Source organism: Podarcis melisellensis (assembly GCF_964234715.1).
Source record: "Podarcis melisellensis genome assembly, chromosome: 6".
Taxonomy (NCBI): domain Eukaryota; kingdom Metazoa; phylum Chordata; class Lepidosauria; order Squamata; family Lacertidae; genus Podarcis; species Podarcis melisellensis.
In genome coordinates, this window is record NC_138538.1 from 30,623,971 (window position 1) to 30,640,565 (window position 16,595).

Consider the following 16,595-nt stretch of genomic DNA (forward strand, 5'->3'; position numbering starts at 1 on the left):
GTGTATGTGATGGTATAAAAAAGGTAAGTACCAGTTTTATGGCAATATATTGTCACACTTAAGGAAAACATCTAATAAGAATATATATATGAGACATACCTTTGCTTTATATAGTATGGAACTTTCTTTATAGAAACTTAATAGAACTATGTCACTGTGAAATTAGGATATTTCATACAGTTTATTGGGAACTCTGAACATAAAAGAATTTTCTTCCTTAGAATTATGCTGTATTATTTCCTTATGAACAGCCTAATAAGGAGGATGTTCCCCAATTAGGTTTTTGCCAGAACACTGCTCATCAAGCAACAGGGCTGTCATGCTTGGAAACAGGTGAAATAAAGTATTCATTGTGTTCTATGGTTTATGGGATATAGAGCACCATATACTGTGTTCTATTGCAATAAAGCATATCTGCATTACTGATATGAAAGGAGAGTGCTGTGTGTGGAAACCCCAATGGGACATTTATTGAGACTCATTAAACTACAATAATTCAGGCCAGCATCCTATTCTCACTAACAAGGTCTAATGGCCTTGAACAAGTCACTTGACAGCCAACTTTCTTCCTTCGGAAAGCATGCCAATTATTGTGGACTTCTTTCAAATATAATGCAATTGCAGCCCCTGGTGGCAGCTCTTTCCAATTAAATTACAACTCTCATCTAGTTAGCCTGGCATTATTTTTTTTCGTGTCAGTAAAAACTTGAAACTAACTTTGGCATATTCTGCATAAGAAACTTTGAGATCCATATACTTTGATAAACTGAACCCCTCAAATATTTATTCCCATTTTGGGAGACTCACTAGAATTGTTTTTCAGGGGCTTTGAAACAGAATGCTATAAATAATATATTTGTTCAAGCATGCAGTTAACAGTATCTCAAACAGCATAGATCACAATCCTGTAGATTGACACATACAAATATTTAAGCCCCAATATTACAGTTGTACCATATACACTGGTGGGGGACATGCCGTGCTCCTTCTGTGGTAGTTTGTCCACCTTTGGTTCCCACCCTGCACTCAGCTCTCACCTGTAGCTCCTACAAGCTGCCAGCATGCAACAGCGGCCCACCCCCAGGTAATGGTTTGACTGGCCGGCTAAACCAGGTGAGAGTAGTCAATGGGTCTCAAACCCGCAGTGAGTTAGGGACCTCCCTGCATGCAAAGACAAGCTGCAGCAGATTGCAGTGGACTTGACCAATAGTGGGTTCAACTGTCAATAACATGGTTTCTACTTGTGCTGTAGAGGGGAGTGAGGGGTAGATGGGGCCCGGAAAGGTAGCCCATTTAGGGCAAGGAAACACTGATCCTAAACCTCTGCTGCCTTGTGGGATGTCTTCAGGAGAAGAAAAGGCTAAGGAGTAAACCTTACACAAATCTGGACCGGAGTCCCTAAGACAGTTGGATGGTGTTTTGTACACTGCTTTTTGTCAACTCCTGCAGCCAAGCTGGTGACAGACACATTGCTCTGCCTTCCTTTGCACATCAGCAAGACTGAGAGGGTGGGTGTTATCATCTGAGCAGGCCAGGACCTCCATACACACTGCCTAGGCTTGTGTCCCAAGGAGCTCACGTTGGTGCTGCTAATGCAGCTGTTTGACTTCTTTCTTAGAGGAACATTCCACTGTCTCTCAAGACAGATTGATGCCAACAATTATTCTCTGACTAGCAGCTTCTGAGAGAAAGCGATCCCAGATGAGCTTGCATTTGGTGCCAAATTTAAAAGATGACAACTTGCAGAGGAACAATCGGGTGTGCTTTCTAATGGTCCTCGTTGATCCTTTGAAATTGCAGCTTTACCTGTCCAACCTGACCTGATATCAGATGTGGTGACAGATGTAGGAAAAGTTGGTATGACTGGGGAAACATGGTATTGTGGGCCAAATTAGGATTTCTGGTGGGATTAATATTGTCTTCAGGCCAGAAATTCACCATGCCTGTAAGAGGATAAGGTGTACATGTACCAACATGTAGCATTGTTACCAGACCCATCAAGTGTCCCTATTTTCCAGGGACATCCCTGATTTAGAGAAGCTGTCCTGGTTTCTGATTTGATCCCAGAATGTCCCACTTTTCCTTAGGATGTCCCTAATTTCACCAGAGAAATATTGGAGAGTATGGAGTTATTTGACCCCCAAGCCGTCTGAAGGCAATCCTGTAGGGAAGTTTTTTTTAATGTTTAATGTTTTATTTATGCTTTTATATTTGTTGGAAGTTGCTCAGAGTGCTGAGGCAACCCAATAAGATGTGTGGTGTATAAAAAATAAAATTAGCATTATGGAATGGGACGTCCTTATTTACATCAGAGAAATGTTGGAGAGTATGTGTTACTGGAAGAGCTCCAGTACTTAGTTGCTTTTGAAAAATGAAATAGCTAGTTTATAAACTTTGTTGAGGTACTCAGTGCTGCTGTGCTTTTTTTGGTTATCATGTGTATTCTTTGCTTTTTAGTGGTACACTTTGTGTTTTGGTAAATTATTTATCAGGACTTAGAGGAGTCATATTGTGAAATCCTTTTGAATCATTGGGTACTATCTTATGTGCAACGAACTGTAAACAGCTCAACCAGGACATTCTTTAAACTATGTCTGCCTAGATTTGGTTAATAATTTTAAACTGTTTCCCCTCTGTGTGAGAGGTTTTGTTTTTTAAACCCTCTGGAATAGGAAAGGAAGGAGAAAACGGGATTGCCTCAAGAGCTGGAAAGCTATGGTTTATTTTAAAGAGAAGATAGAATTGTGTTACACAGTTCTGTATGTTAAATAATTCAGGTTTTCCCCTAAATGTCTCTTAAAAGCCCACAAAGGGGAAAACAGCTTATTAGGGTAGTTATCATACAGGAGAGTACAAGCCGTCCAAATGAAAATGACATATTCTTATAGCTGCCAAAGCTCCACCCCGCCCTATGCTTTGGCTCTTAATTCATAAATCTCTTCCTCTGGATAACTTGTGCATACACCAACACAGGATAAAATAAAACTGCTTAAAGCAGCTTTGCTTCAGACAGATCCTTGTTGTGTCTCCTGTTCCCCTACAGCTTACCCTGTTTAATTAAAAACCTCCACAATCTGTCCAGGGATGCTACCCTCCCAGGGATAGAGTCATTTCTTAGAGATGAACTTGTCCAGCTGCTACCTGGCCTATGTTCAAGACAAGAGCCAAAAGACTGGTTAACTTAAAAAACAACTAAGGCTGTAGTCCTCAGCTTTTTTTTTTAAGTGCATCCCACTGAATGTAAAAATAACCAGTCAGCTTAAATAAACATCCAATGTTTTAATTTTAAACATATATTATTACTTCATTAATATAACACCATCATCAGGAAACAATATTTTCCCTAACTTAAGTTGTAATAAAACAGATTATATGTAAAATTGTATTAATTTTCTTAACATAATAACATCTTTGTTTCTGTGCTCATCTGTATGAATGTGTTTAGTTCAAATTCTAATTATGTGTTTTGTATCTGGCTTTACACCAGTAAACCATGAAGAGGTGATTTTGGCACTTAATCAGCATATTAATTAATAAGTTATTTATTTATTATTTTTTTAAAAAAATCACAGGGTTGTAGCCAATGTTGCATGCACTGAGTTCCACTCACAAAACTGGACTTAGCCTTCCTCACCTCCCTTTGTGCCCCCTGCCTATTTTGCTTTGGAGGGCCCTCCACCTTCTGGATTTTGAGCGTGTGCTGGGGGCTGCAGGGAAAAAGAAACAAGGGTGATGTTCTGTTGAGAAAGTGGAAGTCTGTTTTGCAAATAGAAAAACAGCTTCAAAGACAACTGTAATAAACAAAAATCTGCCCTTATTCCCATATGGGGGACACAAGAGCCCTTACAGAGCCCTTTGTAGGTTCTCCATCAGTCGGAGAAAATAACAGAGGCCAACCAGAGAATATTGAGAAGCAAAGCAGCTAGTAAGCCTAATCTTTATTGACTGTTGCAATAGGGTGCTCCCCTCACACGCAGGAAAGGAGGAGGACCCAGAACCAAGATGTGCCTGCCCTTCTATAGACATTTTAAATTCCCTGCCCTGGAGCTCAAGACCACACCCCAGATACATCATACCTACATCACAGAAATTTGAGTGCGTTATTTTCTGTCTGGCAGGTTACTTGTTAATGGTCACTTGATTGGATTGCCTGGGGAGCCTGGCCAGTCTTTTGTAATGATAAATACTTAGTTACTGAGCCAGGTCGCCCTATTCATACACAGACATACCCTTAAGACAGGATTTGTGAACAAAAAGACAATGGGGAGGCTTTTCCATTTTCCTTCAACCTTGCAGATAAATATTTGAGGTCAATTTGTGAGGCATAAAATGGTTTCAGGACTTTTTCTGTGGGGTTATGAACATACATACATATATATATATATATATATATATATATATATATATATGCAGGTTTTGGTGTCCTCGGGTGTCTTCCCGTGTAAAAGTTGGGGTGTCTAGGCGACGTTTCGACGAGGTTGGGGTGGGGTTATGAACATACATATATATATATATATATATATATATATATATATATATATGCAGGTTTTGGTGTCCTCGGGTGTCTTCCCGTGTAAAAGTTGGGGTGTCGCCTAGACACCCCAACTTTTACACGGGAAGACACCCGAGGACACCAAAACCTGCATTCCTGTACCCGTGAAAATCTACGAAAGCATATATATATATATATATATATATATATATCTCACAACCTTCCATCTTCATTCATAAGCATAAGCACAGGAATATATTAAGTATACAGTGGTGCCCCGCAAGACAAATGCCTCGCAAGACGGAAAACTCGCTAGACGAAAGGGTTTTCCGTTTTTTGAGCTGCTTCGCAAGACGAATTTCCCTATGGGCTTGCTTCGCAAGACGAAAACGTCTTGCAAGTTTGTTTCCTTTTTCTTAACACCATTAATACAGTTGCGACTTGACTTTGAGAAGCAACTCATAGAACGCAGTGTACATAGTAGCCTTTTTTGAGGTTTTTAAAGACTTTGGTGATTTTTGAAGCTTTTCCAAAACTTCTTTTGCAGCCAAAACTTCTTTTGTAAGTTAAGCTTTTAAAACTTTTTTTGGGGGGGTTGGATTTTGGGTTGGGGTGTTTGGAATTCAAGGACTTGGTGTTGGGGAGGGGTTTGCAAGAATCTGGAAGCTTGTGGGTTTTTTTCTGCATTTTTATGATTTTCTGTGACCATTGGGCCATTCTGCTGTTTTTTTAAAAAAAATCTGGATTTGCATTTCTGTGTGCTGGGTGGCTGGGGGAACAGTTGGGGAGGGGTTTGCAAGAATCTGGAAGCTTGTGGTTTTTTTCCTGCATTTTTATGATTTTCTGTGACCATTGGGCCACTCTGCTGTTTTTTTAAAAAAAATTCTGGGTTTGAATTTTGAAATGCTCTTTACAGTATGTGTGACTTTAAAGAGCACTTAATAAACTCTTGTTGTACCAAATTTGGCTTTGTTTGGACTTTTTTTGACCATAGGAACGCATTAATTGATTTTCAATGCATTCCTATGGGATTTCGTGCTTCGCAAGATGAAAAATTCGCTAGACGAAAAAATTCGCTAGACGAAAAAATTCGTGGAACGAATTAATTTCGTCTTGCGAGGCACCACTGTATACTTGATTCCTTTTCTACTCTTTTATCTTTAGCTAAAGAGTTTCCTTTTAATTCTCTTGTTTGTTTTCAACCATTTGTGTACTCATTGGTTGAAACAAGCAGGTTTTATTATCTATGGTTTGAAGCTGTCTCATTTCAAATAGTAATTAAGATTAATCACTTTAAAGTTTGGATGTAACACAAAACTGTGGTTTATTGAAAATGAAAGCCAAAGCTTATAAATTCCACTTCATGGTTGCGCCAGAGGAGAAGAGGGGAAGATGGAGGTTGTGAACCTGAGGCTCACCCAGGCACATTCTTGATACAATTAACCATAGTTCAGTGTCATGTCTACAGTCAGACAGTTAAATTCCCACAATGGAAGCTAATCATTAGGATATCTCCCACCCCACCATGAAAAGGCAATCTACTTGCATAGCCTGACATGGCTGGACAAATACATTTTAGTGCTTTAAACAAAAATGGTTGTGTGAGGGAAAGATTTAAGAATGAGCAAACTGGAGTTTTCTGTCTGGAGTTAACTGAAACTAGGACTACAGCCTGGGGAAAGTGGTATATGTAGACACAAGTTGCTCTTTGCTGTTATATTTGTGGTGATGCTATTTGCTGAAGCTGTGTTTTTACCTCCACGGTGCTTGTGTATTTGTAAATAAAGCAAATATTACAAAGGTGCTATATGTCTCCAGTACTCCCTAATAAAGGGAAACTAACCTATAATTCTACTCCTAGAACTTCTGACTACTTGTGAAGGTGGGTCAATCAAATCACAGTAAGGTAAAGGTAAAGGTACCCCTGCCCGTACGGGCCAGTCTTGACAGACTCTGGGGTTGTGCGCCCATCTCACTTAAGAGGCCAGGGGCCAGCGCTGTCTGCAGACACTTCCGGGTCACGTGGCCAGCGTGACATCGCTGCTCTGGTGAGCCAGAGCTGCACACGGAAACGCCGTTTACCTTCCCGCTGGTAAGCGGTCCCTATTTATCTACTTGCACCCGGAGGTGCTTTCGAACTGCTAGGTTGGCAGGCGCTGGGACCGAGCAGCGGGAGCGCACCCCGCAGCAGGGATTTGAACCGCCGACCTTTTGATCAGCAAGTCCTAGGCGCTGAGGCTTTAACCCACAGCGCCACCTGTGTCCCTCAAATCACAGTAGCAGCATACAAATGTCACATTCTTTGATCTTCCAAACAATGATTTTGGAGGATTGGGAAGAAGCCATGTGCACCAAAGTGTTTTAGTATTGAAATATTTCCAAATATATACAGTGGTACCTCGGGTTACATATGCTTCAGGTTACATACGCTTCAGGTTACAGACTCCGCTAACCCAGAAATAGTGCTTCAGGTTAAGAACTGTGCTTCAGGATAGGAACAGAAATCATGCTCCGGCGGCGCAGCGGCAGCAGGAGGCCCCACTAGCTAAAGTGGTGCTTCAGGTTAAGAACGGACCTCCAGAATGAATTAAGTACTTAACCTGAGGTACCACTGTAAACGAAAACAGCTTCTTGTCTCCAAGAATAGCTGATATTCAAGTTATGAATACATTTGAACAAATAAAGTACCAATGATACTGTTTCCCCACACCAAATACTCGTTTAGCCTTGATTATGTTATATTTCCCAGTTATTCCAAATCCATTTCCATGTTTCCTCTGAAATAGAAGTGATCAGATTTTATTCCATTTATTTTGGAAGGTATTCACTGTATTATTTAAAGAAATCAACATATCAATGCTCCCTGGAAGGCCTTTTTTTAAAAAACAAAAAAACAAAACATAGTTTATTGCTTTTTCTTAAAAGAGAAAAACATATTGGAATAAAACATCAACCACCCCTACGTGAATTGCAGAGTGAACAACAAAAGGAAAAGGGAAAAGAATTTGCAGCCATTGAAATTTGTCAGTCTTATTAAATAAGTGTGTCATACAAGAGACTTCCATGTGTTCTTGGTGGTTTGCAACCATGTTCAGTGGATGTTGCATACACAATAAAGTCGTACCATATTATGTAGTCGGTAGTGAGTCTTTACTAATTCATATCTCCTTTAAATGTGTCATTAATTTGTCATTGATGATTAGATCCCGTGTCTGTGCAAGCCATGCTTCAATTAAATCCACATTAAGTGTCCCCCAGTGCGGTGATTATAGTGGCTGTTAGTAAGTTCATGATACACTTTTTATCTGAGAGGTCCCTGAAAGGCCTTTAGTCCTCTATTTAACGAGAGATTTTTTTAAAGGGCAAAGTTTTCTCAATGGGCCAGAATTTCTCAACAATGTTCTTACTGAATGCCTGGTTTGTTAATACTGAAACAAAGGAGCCTTAGTGATGTGGTTCCCTTTTTACCGTAATTTGCCATATCCTCATACTCTAAGTTTCTGTGGTCAACTGTTTCTTGGCTTCACTCTTATACAGTGCTACCTTGGGTTAAGAACTTAATTTGTTCTGGAGGTCCGTCTTAACTTGAAACTGTTCTTAACCTGAGGTACCACTTTAGCTAATGGGGCCTCCCGCTGCTGCCGCACCACCAGCATGCAATTTCTGTTCTCATCCTGAAGCAAAGTTCTTAACCTGAGTTACTATTTCTGGGTTAGCGGAGTCTGTAACTTGAAGCGTCTGTAACCCAAGGTATCACTGTATATATAATTGTAATACTGTAAGCCTGCCACTTGCATGCATTTAACATTTTTTTGCCATGTGCATTTAGCTTTACGCACATGGCAAAAAATTTAAGATATTAAAAGGGGGTGGAAAGTGGGTGGGGTTCTGGGGAAAAGACTTTGGCAAGCCTATCTGCTATTGAACCCAATGGATTTTGACAATACACAATTTTGCCTTTAGACGCAATTCCTGGAATGTAACCTCTGTGTAAATTTTGGGCCTACTGTAATTCTTGTTCTATGTATCAATGGTTCTTCTCCCCTTTTCATCAGATCTTGAAGGTCCTTAGCTTTTTACTTGGTCTTTTCCCACTTGTAGCTGTCATCTAGTCTTGTAATAATAGTAATAATTCCCATGCCAATAATCTGCAGCTTTGCTTATCTTCTCCTATTTTATCACACTCTGTTTAAACTCTCTTCCTGCTTGCAACTGTTTCTCTTGCATGATTTTACATCAACTTAATCCTTCTAAAGCTGAATTTTAGTTTTACTATGTTTTTATATGTGCTGTAAGCTGCCCAGAGTGGCTGAGGAAACCCAGGCAGATGTGTAGGGTATTATTATTAGTAGTAGTATTATACCCTAGATCTTATAAACTTCTGAGTATCTGTAGCCTTTTCTCATTTCACTCCACCATTACGCTGTTTTTCTATTTTCTAATTTATTCCTACATTTTCATTAGGTGTTCCTGGACTGCTATAATTACCTAAATTAATGACTTTGATGATATTAATCAATATGTTGTATTTGAGAGACTGATAATGCTTCTGCCACATATGTCTAATTAATCTTGCTAAAAAATGGAAACACAAAATACAGAATTTAGATTTATGAAGTAAAATGATTCACCAGCCATTATTGGGCATGCTACCAGGTTTACTAAACTAATTATGTGACTCATACCTCCAAGTAAGAATTATTATGGCATCAATGCTAATCCTACTTACCTGGGTGTAAGCCTTATTAATTCTAAGTAAACAAGGTTAGGACTGTGGTGTAAAAGAGAATGTCTAGCATTTGAATTTCAGGAAGTTTGGGATTTCAATACAGAACATTAAATACAGTTGAGTAGGTATATCAGGCAATAACGGAAATATTTATATAGAATTACATTTTTACATATACTATGTGTAAACCACTTTTAAGATGGTTTAAGTGCAATGTATGGTGTGGATGTGACATTTGTTTCATATTTCCCTATATAGAGTTACTTCACATCTCCTAATGAACTGTTGATCGTGTGTTGGCATTTAGTTGTGGCAGCTGTTTGTAACAGAACACATCTCTGGCTGAATCCAGAACAGATGTCCCAACAAATGCACACTCCTCTTTATTCCTTTCCCCATCTTCACGTTTATTGCTATGCTTTTTAATTTTCCTCTAATGAGTCTGTCCCCATTCTTCATTAGTTCTTACCCATTCTCTTTATGGAGTCTGCTCTGGAAAATACACAAATTCTTTGAAAAGCAGGTGATCCAAGATGACCATTTGGTGGACTATCTCTTTTTCCCCCCTATCCCCATCATGGCATCATGCCTGAACATTTACCCAGGATGTGCAGGAAGAGCAGTACCAGTGGTGGCAAGCTAAAATCCATATAAGTTTAATTCTGGATACATATATATGTCCAAAGCAAAACTTCTTAAGTAGTAAACAAAATAAACAAAAACTGTTCTGTTTGGTCTTTGCCTTTTGGTCTCATTTTTGTAGCATCTCAGAAAAAAGCATCAATTTTTATTTTTTATAATAATTTTTAATGCTTTTCAGAACATACAACATACAACAAACAAAACAAAAGAAGACACATATATCTCAAAAAACAAATACATACAAATAAAATTTGACTTCCCCATACCTCCCTTTCACTGCATCCTTGTTTTACCATTTTTTAGCAACCCTTAAATCAATTTTTCTAATTAACTCTCTTTTAGATTTTCTTAAGATTAACATCAATTTTTAAATCAATCAGTTGATTATAATCATTATACGTGGTCTGCTGTAAAAAAGATTTATCAAGTGCTACTAGCAGATTAACTCCTCTTTAAACAGAAGATAATATACACAAGTCAAGTAAACATGGGATTTATTGGATGATATTGATTGCACTGAAGGAAGGTGAAGACACCTAGGCCTGAAGTCACCCCCACCAAAGCAGGCTCAAAGCTTCTCAAAGCTTTTCAAAATCATTTTCTCAGCAGCGAAGCATCAGAAACATTCCGCTCTGCTGTAACAAAGGTAGAGAACAGTCCATTGTTTCTCAGGCCTTTCTCATGCCTTCTGGCCTTGCTAAAGAACCACATTGCAACTTGCTTTCTGTCCGGGAACCATGCCAGAACAAGAGATTGAAACATATCTGAACACTCTGAAATCCCCCCTCTTTCCTGGGAAGGGCACCAAGAGCCCAAGAGTCCCAAGACAGCTTTCTGTTCATGCTCAGAGGAACTCATGGGGCAGAACTCTGGAAGGAGGAGGAGGGATCTGGAAGGGGTATATACCGTATGCTTGTGCACATGATTGTGAACTTGTGCATGCTTTTTGTGACTTATCAACACTTGCTCCTTCTACCAGTTCATGGATGGTAAAAATAAAAGCCTTTTCTCCGAAACTATTCCTTGAGTGTCTGTTAACTCCCACTTCCCTTTCCCAGGCGCAATATTTTTCCCACCTGAGGGCAAAGCCTCATAAGGCTACAGCACAAACCAAATGAACAAGGCACTTTTATGGGAGTTGCCAACATGGCCTACCAAAACATTCCCTTTTTAAAATGCTATTATAACTTTAGCTCAGCATGAACATTATCACATTTAACTTATAATATTTATAATATATAAGTATGTGTACTTTCATAATTATATTGCATTTCACTGTCCAAATAAGTAATAACATGTTGGACTTCAAGGACTTAATCCTGATACGTAAATATAGTTCTTAATCAGTATAGGTCTCTTTCAAAGGTACTAGCAGCCCATATGTATAATGAAATGTCAGGGAAAATTAAATTTGCAGTTAAATTATTCAGCTTACGATAATATGCCCACTTACCTGGGCGTAAGCCCCATTGAACTCACTGATACTTACTTCTGAATAAACATGCCTAGAATTGCACTGCAAAAGAATTATGCCTGGAATGAGATTATTTTTTGACCCATAGGCTCAGCACTTAACCTTTGAACCTTTTATTGTGACGCTCGCAGAGCCTTCTGTTCTCGCGAGAGTCTTAGGCCCCTGAGGGAGACGGTGGTTCTGAATGAGGCTACACAAACAACACGTTACTCTCGCGAGTTACTAGGCGCGTTTGTGCGAGACGCCTTTCCTCGCGAGATGTGCTTGGCGGACACCCGCCATTTGCACAGCACCCAGCCCTCTTGTGCCGAGATCTCGCGAGAGCCCGTGCGGAGAGCTCTGGGTGTCCCCATATCTCCAGCACGGACCCTCCTCCAAGCAGCAGGACGCGGCGGGCGCCATTTCAGGGAGCAGTCGTTTCTGCTAGAGCCGAGTCCGAATCTCCTCGTTGTGGAACTTCCTCGGCTTTGGCCTTATCCGTAAAATATCTTTTGAGGCCTAGATTTTCCCCATCTCTCTTTCCCGTCGTTGACGGGGTAATTTTGCCGTTGGGGGGCCTGCTTCCCCACCGCCCGAAACATCCGGAGCCTGAGGTAGTTGCAGCAGCCGCCCTCCTCACAGACACCTGAGCTAGAAGCGGGACCCCCAGCAGCGCAGGTAACTGCCTCGGTCTCTTTGAAGGCCTCCTTTTTGAGGGGCGATTCGAGGGGCCGCGCGCTTACCGTAAGGCCCGGAGGAGGCCCTGCTTTTGCGTTGGGCCTTCTAAGTGGCGGGCCAGCCTCGTTTCCCTTCCCCCTGGAAGCGTGCGAGCCCGGCCCGACAGACTCGGTGTTCGTTTTTTTGAGGCACAGTATTCGCCTCTTGTTTCGCAACGCGTTGCCAGTGGCTGCGGGGTAGGGGGAGGGTAAGAAGGGGAAGTCGACTGGGACTTGGTTATAGGGAATTGGCTTGTAGTCTTAACACGTCAGTTTTCATGGACCCGATCGACTTTCCTCAGCTTCACGGTGATCGGACCACTTTCCAAAACACAAGATTTCTAGCCACTTTTTAGTTCATGTGTTTTCGTGCCAAGCGCCATAAAACTTTGTGTAGTGTGTTTACGAAAGGTTGATGCCGTGAGCTAATAAGGGCAGTTAATAAAAAGCCTACGTAATACATGCTGGAAGGAGAGTAGGAAGACTTGTTTTCTTTGTGTTTCCCCCCTCCCCAGGCATATTGGGAGGAGGAATGAACTCCCCCTTTTCTGCAGAGTTTGCAGTTTGTTTAATTACAAAAGCATGAAAAGCGTGCAAGTTTAAGAGTTAGAATCCTATCAGGATAAATGGATTCATTTTAAGTAAAGCTTTCCATTTTATCATTCTTAAATTATTAAACCATCAGTTGGCAACCAAACAGAACCTTTATATTGAATAAGATCATAATTCAAATTTTTTGTTATGTAGTTTATGCCTCTTCAAACCACATCTGAAATTTCATATGCCAACACTTCCTTAACATTGGTCTACTCAGAGTAGACCCACTGAAATAATGAGACTTATTTGAGAATGATTAAAATATATTCTCCATAGGCATGCCCCTGGACTGGTACAAGCCCATTGCATTGGGCTTGAGCAGTTATTTGGATTCTGGTCTGAAAGTCCACACTTCACACAAGCAAGGGATGAAGCAGATTGTTTCTAATGTTCAGTGAAAAGTAAATAGCTATGCTGTTGTTAGGATAGCGACACATTTACTCATAATTTTCCATAAGCGTGTATTGTGACACATTTATAATGCTTGACATCATCGTTCACTCTTCTACAAAGAAAGAAAACAGACATTTGACTGGTTTTTTGATAGAGGGTCCTGGATTCAGTTTTAAGGGACTGAAGCCGTTGACTTTAACAAGTTTATGTTTCCATTTTCAATAGGATTATTTGTTTTGAAAAAGTTATGCTTAATGTAGCAAATTTTAGACAATGTCAAAATGTGTGTCAATAAAAATGTGAAATGCTAGAAAATTGCAGCGTTCTTTAAAAGTTGAATATCTTGAATTACTTGTGTAATCAGTTTCTTAACCCTTAATTATACAACTATTTTGGCATACCTGGCCTAAGTTAATATGGATACCTGTATGTCCAACTTGTACAATCGGACAGTAATATTTTGCATCTTGTGGCTATCCAAAATCTCTTTAGCAAATTTAAATTATTTTATGTCATATTTCAGTCTTCCGAAAGGGCCCCCAAGAACAGCTATGTTTGAACAATGAGCTATACTCACTAGCAATCATTAACTTTGCCTAACCTTTGGGCAGTATTATTCCTGTACTGTATTGGTGTTAATGTAATGGGAGGCAGAGAGAGAATGTAAGTTCTTGGCTTAATCAAGATTTCACCAGGTATTTTCAGCTCCTGTTCTTAGTTACCTGCCTCCACTATTTCAGGTTTGTCTAATGATTTAGTTTGTGGTTTGGCTTTGTTAAATTATAGTAAAAGTTCGAGTTACAGATAGGTAGCCATGTTGGTCTGCCATAGTCAAAACAAAAAAATTCCTTCCAGTAGCACCTTAAAGACCAACTAAGTTAGTTCTTGGTATGAGCTTTCGTGTGCATGCACACTTCTTCAGATACAGTAAAAGTTTGGTCAGATACAGTAAAAGTTCGGTCAGAGTTAGGTTTTTGAGTTTCGTGCATTTTTCAAATTTAAACTGGGATAGAATAAATTTTGGCCAAACCTGTTTTTTGCGTACAATAATTTCCCTTGTGCCAGCATGTTTTTTGCTTTGGGGATTTTCTCATGTTTCTGAGTTTGCTTTACAGAGAAGAAATTGGTGTACAGTATCTTAAAATTTATGTTATTTGTTCTACATTGGGTATTTCTGGCATGGCATTACCATTTTACTTACTGGCACATCTTCTTTAATAAATGCAAACTTGAAAGACACTTTTCCCAAATGCATCCAACTCGACACATGCTAAGCAAAATACATACCTGTTGGAAATCAGAAGTAATGCAAAGCAGATAAGCTTGCACTAACATCACTGTACACATTAGTTAGTACTCTCCTCTATCTTTAACTTCACTAGTTATCAACACAGTGTTGTATTCTCTGAACTCTCATACTTAAGCAGTGGAACTTCCTCTCCCTTTCTTTCTCACATGCCCTTCACATTTGCTCTGAGGGCTCCCCAACAGTGTTTGAAATACCCATGGCACGTTTTGCGACTGGCATGGGTCCAATTGTGACCATATGGAGATCTCTGGATGCCAGGCTGGCGACTGACATCTCCATCTGGCTGGCCCCTCCAGCTTTCTTTACTAGGTATGCAGAAGAGCTTTTTGCATTTATATCTCACCCTTTTCTCCAAGGAGTACATGGTTCACCCCTCTTCAGTTAATCCTTACAACAACCCTGTAAGGTAGGTTAAGAGGCTGTGATTTGCCCAAGGTCACCTAGTGAGCTTCATGACGAGTGGGGATTTGAACCCTCATTTCCCGGATCCTGCTCCAACACTCTAACAAGTACACAACACTGGCTTCCTAGAGTGCTTCTGCTTTGGGGCAGCTATATAAATTAAGTAGGTAAATAAATATGGGGAAAGCAAAATATCCCCTTAGGGAAGCATCTGAAATACTTTCCTTGAAGCTTCAGTTGTTTTATTCTGGACTATTTTATTTGATGTTTTAATGTGCTGTAAACCACTTTGAGATTTTTTTCTTTAAAATATAAAGCAGTACAGAAGGGAAATGAATAAAAAGTAACAAAAATAATAAAATTCACTGCAGGAAAAAAGGTACCTAGACATTCCTATGTGGCGACCATAACCCAGGTTTAAGATGGCATTTGGTGATTAGTTTACATTTCTGAGTTTCTAATGCTTTCCCCCCCCACCTTCTGAAGGAGATTTGGGGGTCTGCATGTGTGAACAGGAGAGGGAGCAGTTTTGTTGCACTAGTGGGAGTAATTACGTGAGTGCAATTATTATGTTGCTTTCAACACTCTTTGAAACCCCTAAAACAATATTACTGTGCTGTATAAAAGCAGTCATAAAAAAGTTCAGTGTTAGAAATTGAGATATGAAAGCTAGGAGCTAAATGCCATGTTAAACCTAGGTTATGAGTGCATCTACAAAATGTTGAATCACACTTTTTTAATAAGAATACAAAGCTGAAAATGAACTGCAGCTAAAATATTATGTTCATTTTTCACATGGCTAGTCCTTCCCCTGCCCACCCCCTAATATTCTTAAGAGGGTCTTTTCTCCATTCTTCAGAGAGTAGCTGAGAGTAGTCTACCCATAAAGGTAAAGGTAAAGGTACCCCTGCCCATACGGGCCAGTCTTGACAGACTCTGGGGTTGTGCGCCCATCTCACTTAAGAGGCCAGGGGCCAGCGCTGTCCGGAGACACTTCCGGGTCACATGGCCAGTGTGACATCGCTGCTCTGGCGAGCCAGAGCTGCACACGGAAACGCCGTTTACCTTCCCGCTGGTAAGCGGTCCCTATTTATCTACTTGCACCCGGAGGTGCTTTCGAACTGCTAGGTTGGCAGGCGCTGGGACCGAGCAGCGGGAGCGCACCCCGCAGCAGGGATTCGAACCGCCGACCTTTCGATCAGCAAGTCCTAGGTGCTGAGGCTTTAACCCACAGCGCCACCTGTGTCCCTGCCCATAATCCTTATTAAAACAAGCTCAGGATTGCTGATACCTTGCAATTGGGGAATCTGCAACAGCTGATTCCATACGAAATATTTTCTGGGATAGTTTAACTAATCTGTTTCGAATTTTTGACCCAAGGAGTCAATGATTCATGGCAGATTTCAGGTGATGGGAAATCATCAGATTCGTGAGGAACTTCTAATCTGAAGCTCTATTGAGCTTTTTTTCACCACAGGGATGTTTCTCCCACACCCTGGAGGTAAGGCAACAACACAAAATGGCTTCCCTTTTATAATTCTGCATAGCTGTATCCACTGTTGATTTTAGGGAAATGTTTTCCATCAGTCAACTTTTAACCTTGAGCAAACAGCATTTACAGTAACAAAATGCTCAACCAAAAATGTTAGAGCATTCCAGGGACAGTTTTATGGGAGGGTATATGCATATATGCATTTTCAAGAGTTCATTTTTCAAAATGTGGTTAAACAATTGGAATTTCTAGATTATTATTTGTTACATTGAATTGATAATTGAATTGGTTCCAAAAGTTTGATATTAGTGCATATCTGGTTTAACAAGAGTATGAAATGCTCTTGCTTGTTTTGCTTTCAGCAGTTGCT

The 16,595-nt window shown here is 40.2% G+C and overlaps 2 protein-coding genes across 5 annotated transcripts in view; one reads left to right on the plus strand and one right to left on the minus strand.

Annotated features, from left to right (window-relative positions):
* The window catches only part of LOC309372779 (rho GTPase-activating protein 39-like), a 91,704-nt gene extending 80,356 nt beyond the window's left edge, over nucleotides 1-11,348 (minus strand). For both annotated transcript variants that reach the window (XM_081916690.1, XM_081916688.1), the window contains exons 1-2: nucleotides 11,317-11,348; nucleotides 3,635-3,707 (exon numbers count right to left, since the gene is read on the minus strand). In XM_081916690.1, coding sequence (XP_081772816.1) covers nucleotides 3,635-3,707; nucleotides 11,317-11,333 — 90 coding nt within the window. In that variant the 5' untranslated portion in view covers nucleotides 11,334-11,348. The remainder of the gene's footprint in view (nucleotides 1-3,634; nucleotides 3,708-11,316) is intronic.
* Nucleotides 11,349-11,688: 340 nt separating this feature from the next.
* The window catches only part of RBM39 (RNA binding motif protein 39), a 33,431-nt gene continuing 28,524 nt past the window's right edge, over nucleotides 11,689-16,595 (plus strand). For 2 of the 3 annotated variants that reach the window (XM_081917004.1, XM_081917005.1), the window contains exon 1: nucleotides 11,691-11,994. The gene's annotated coding sequence lies outside the window, so the exon portion shown is untranslated. Of the gene's footprint in view, nucleotides 11,995-16,595 lie in introns of all 3 variants that reach the window. The other variant, XM_081917003.1, reaches the window with a different exon arrangement.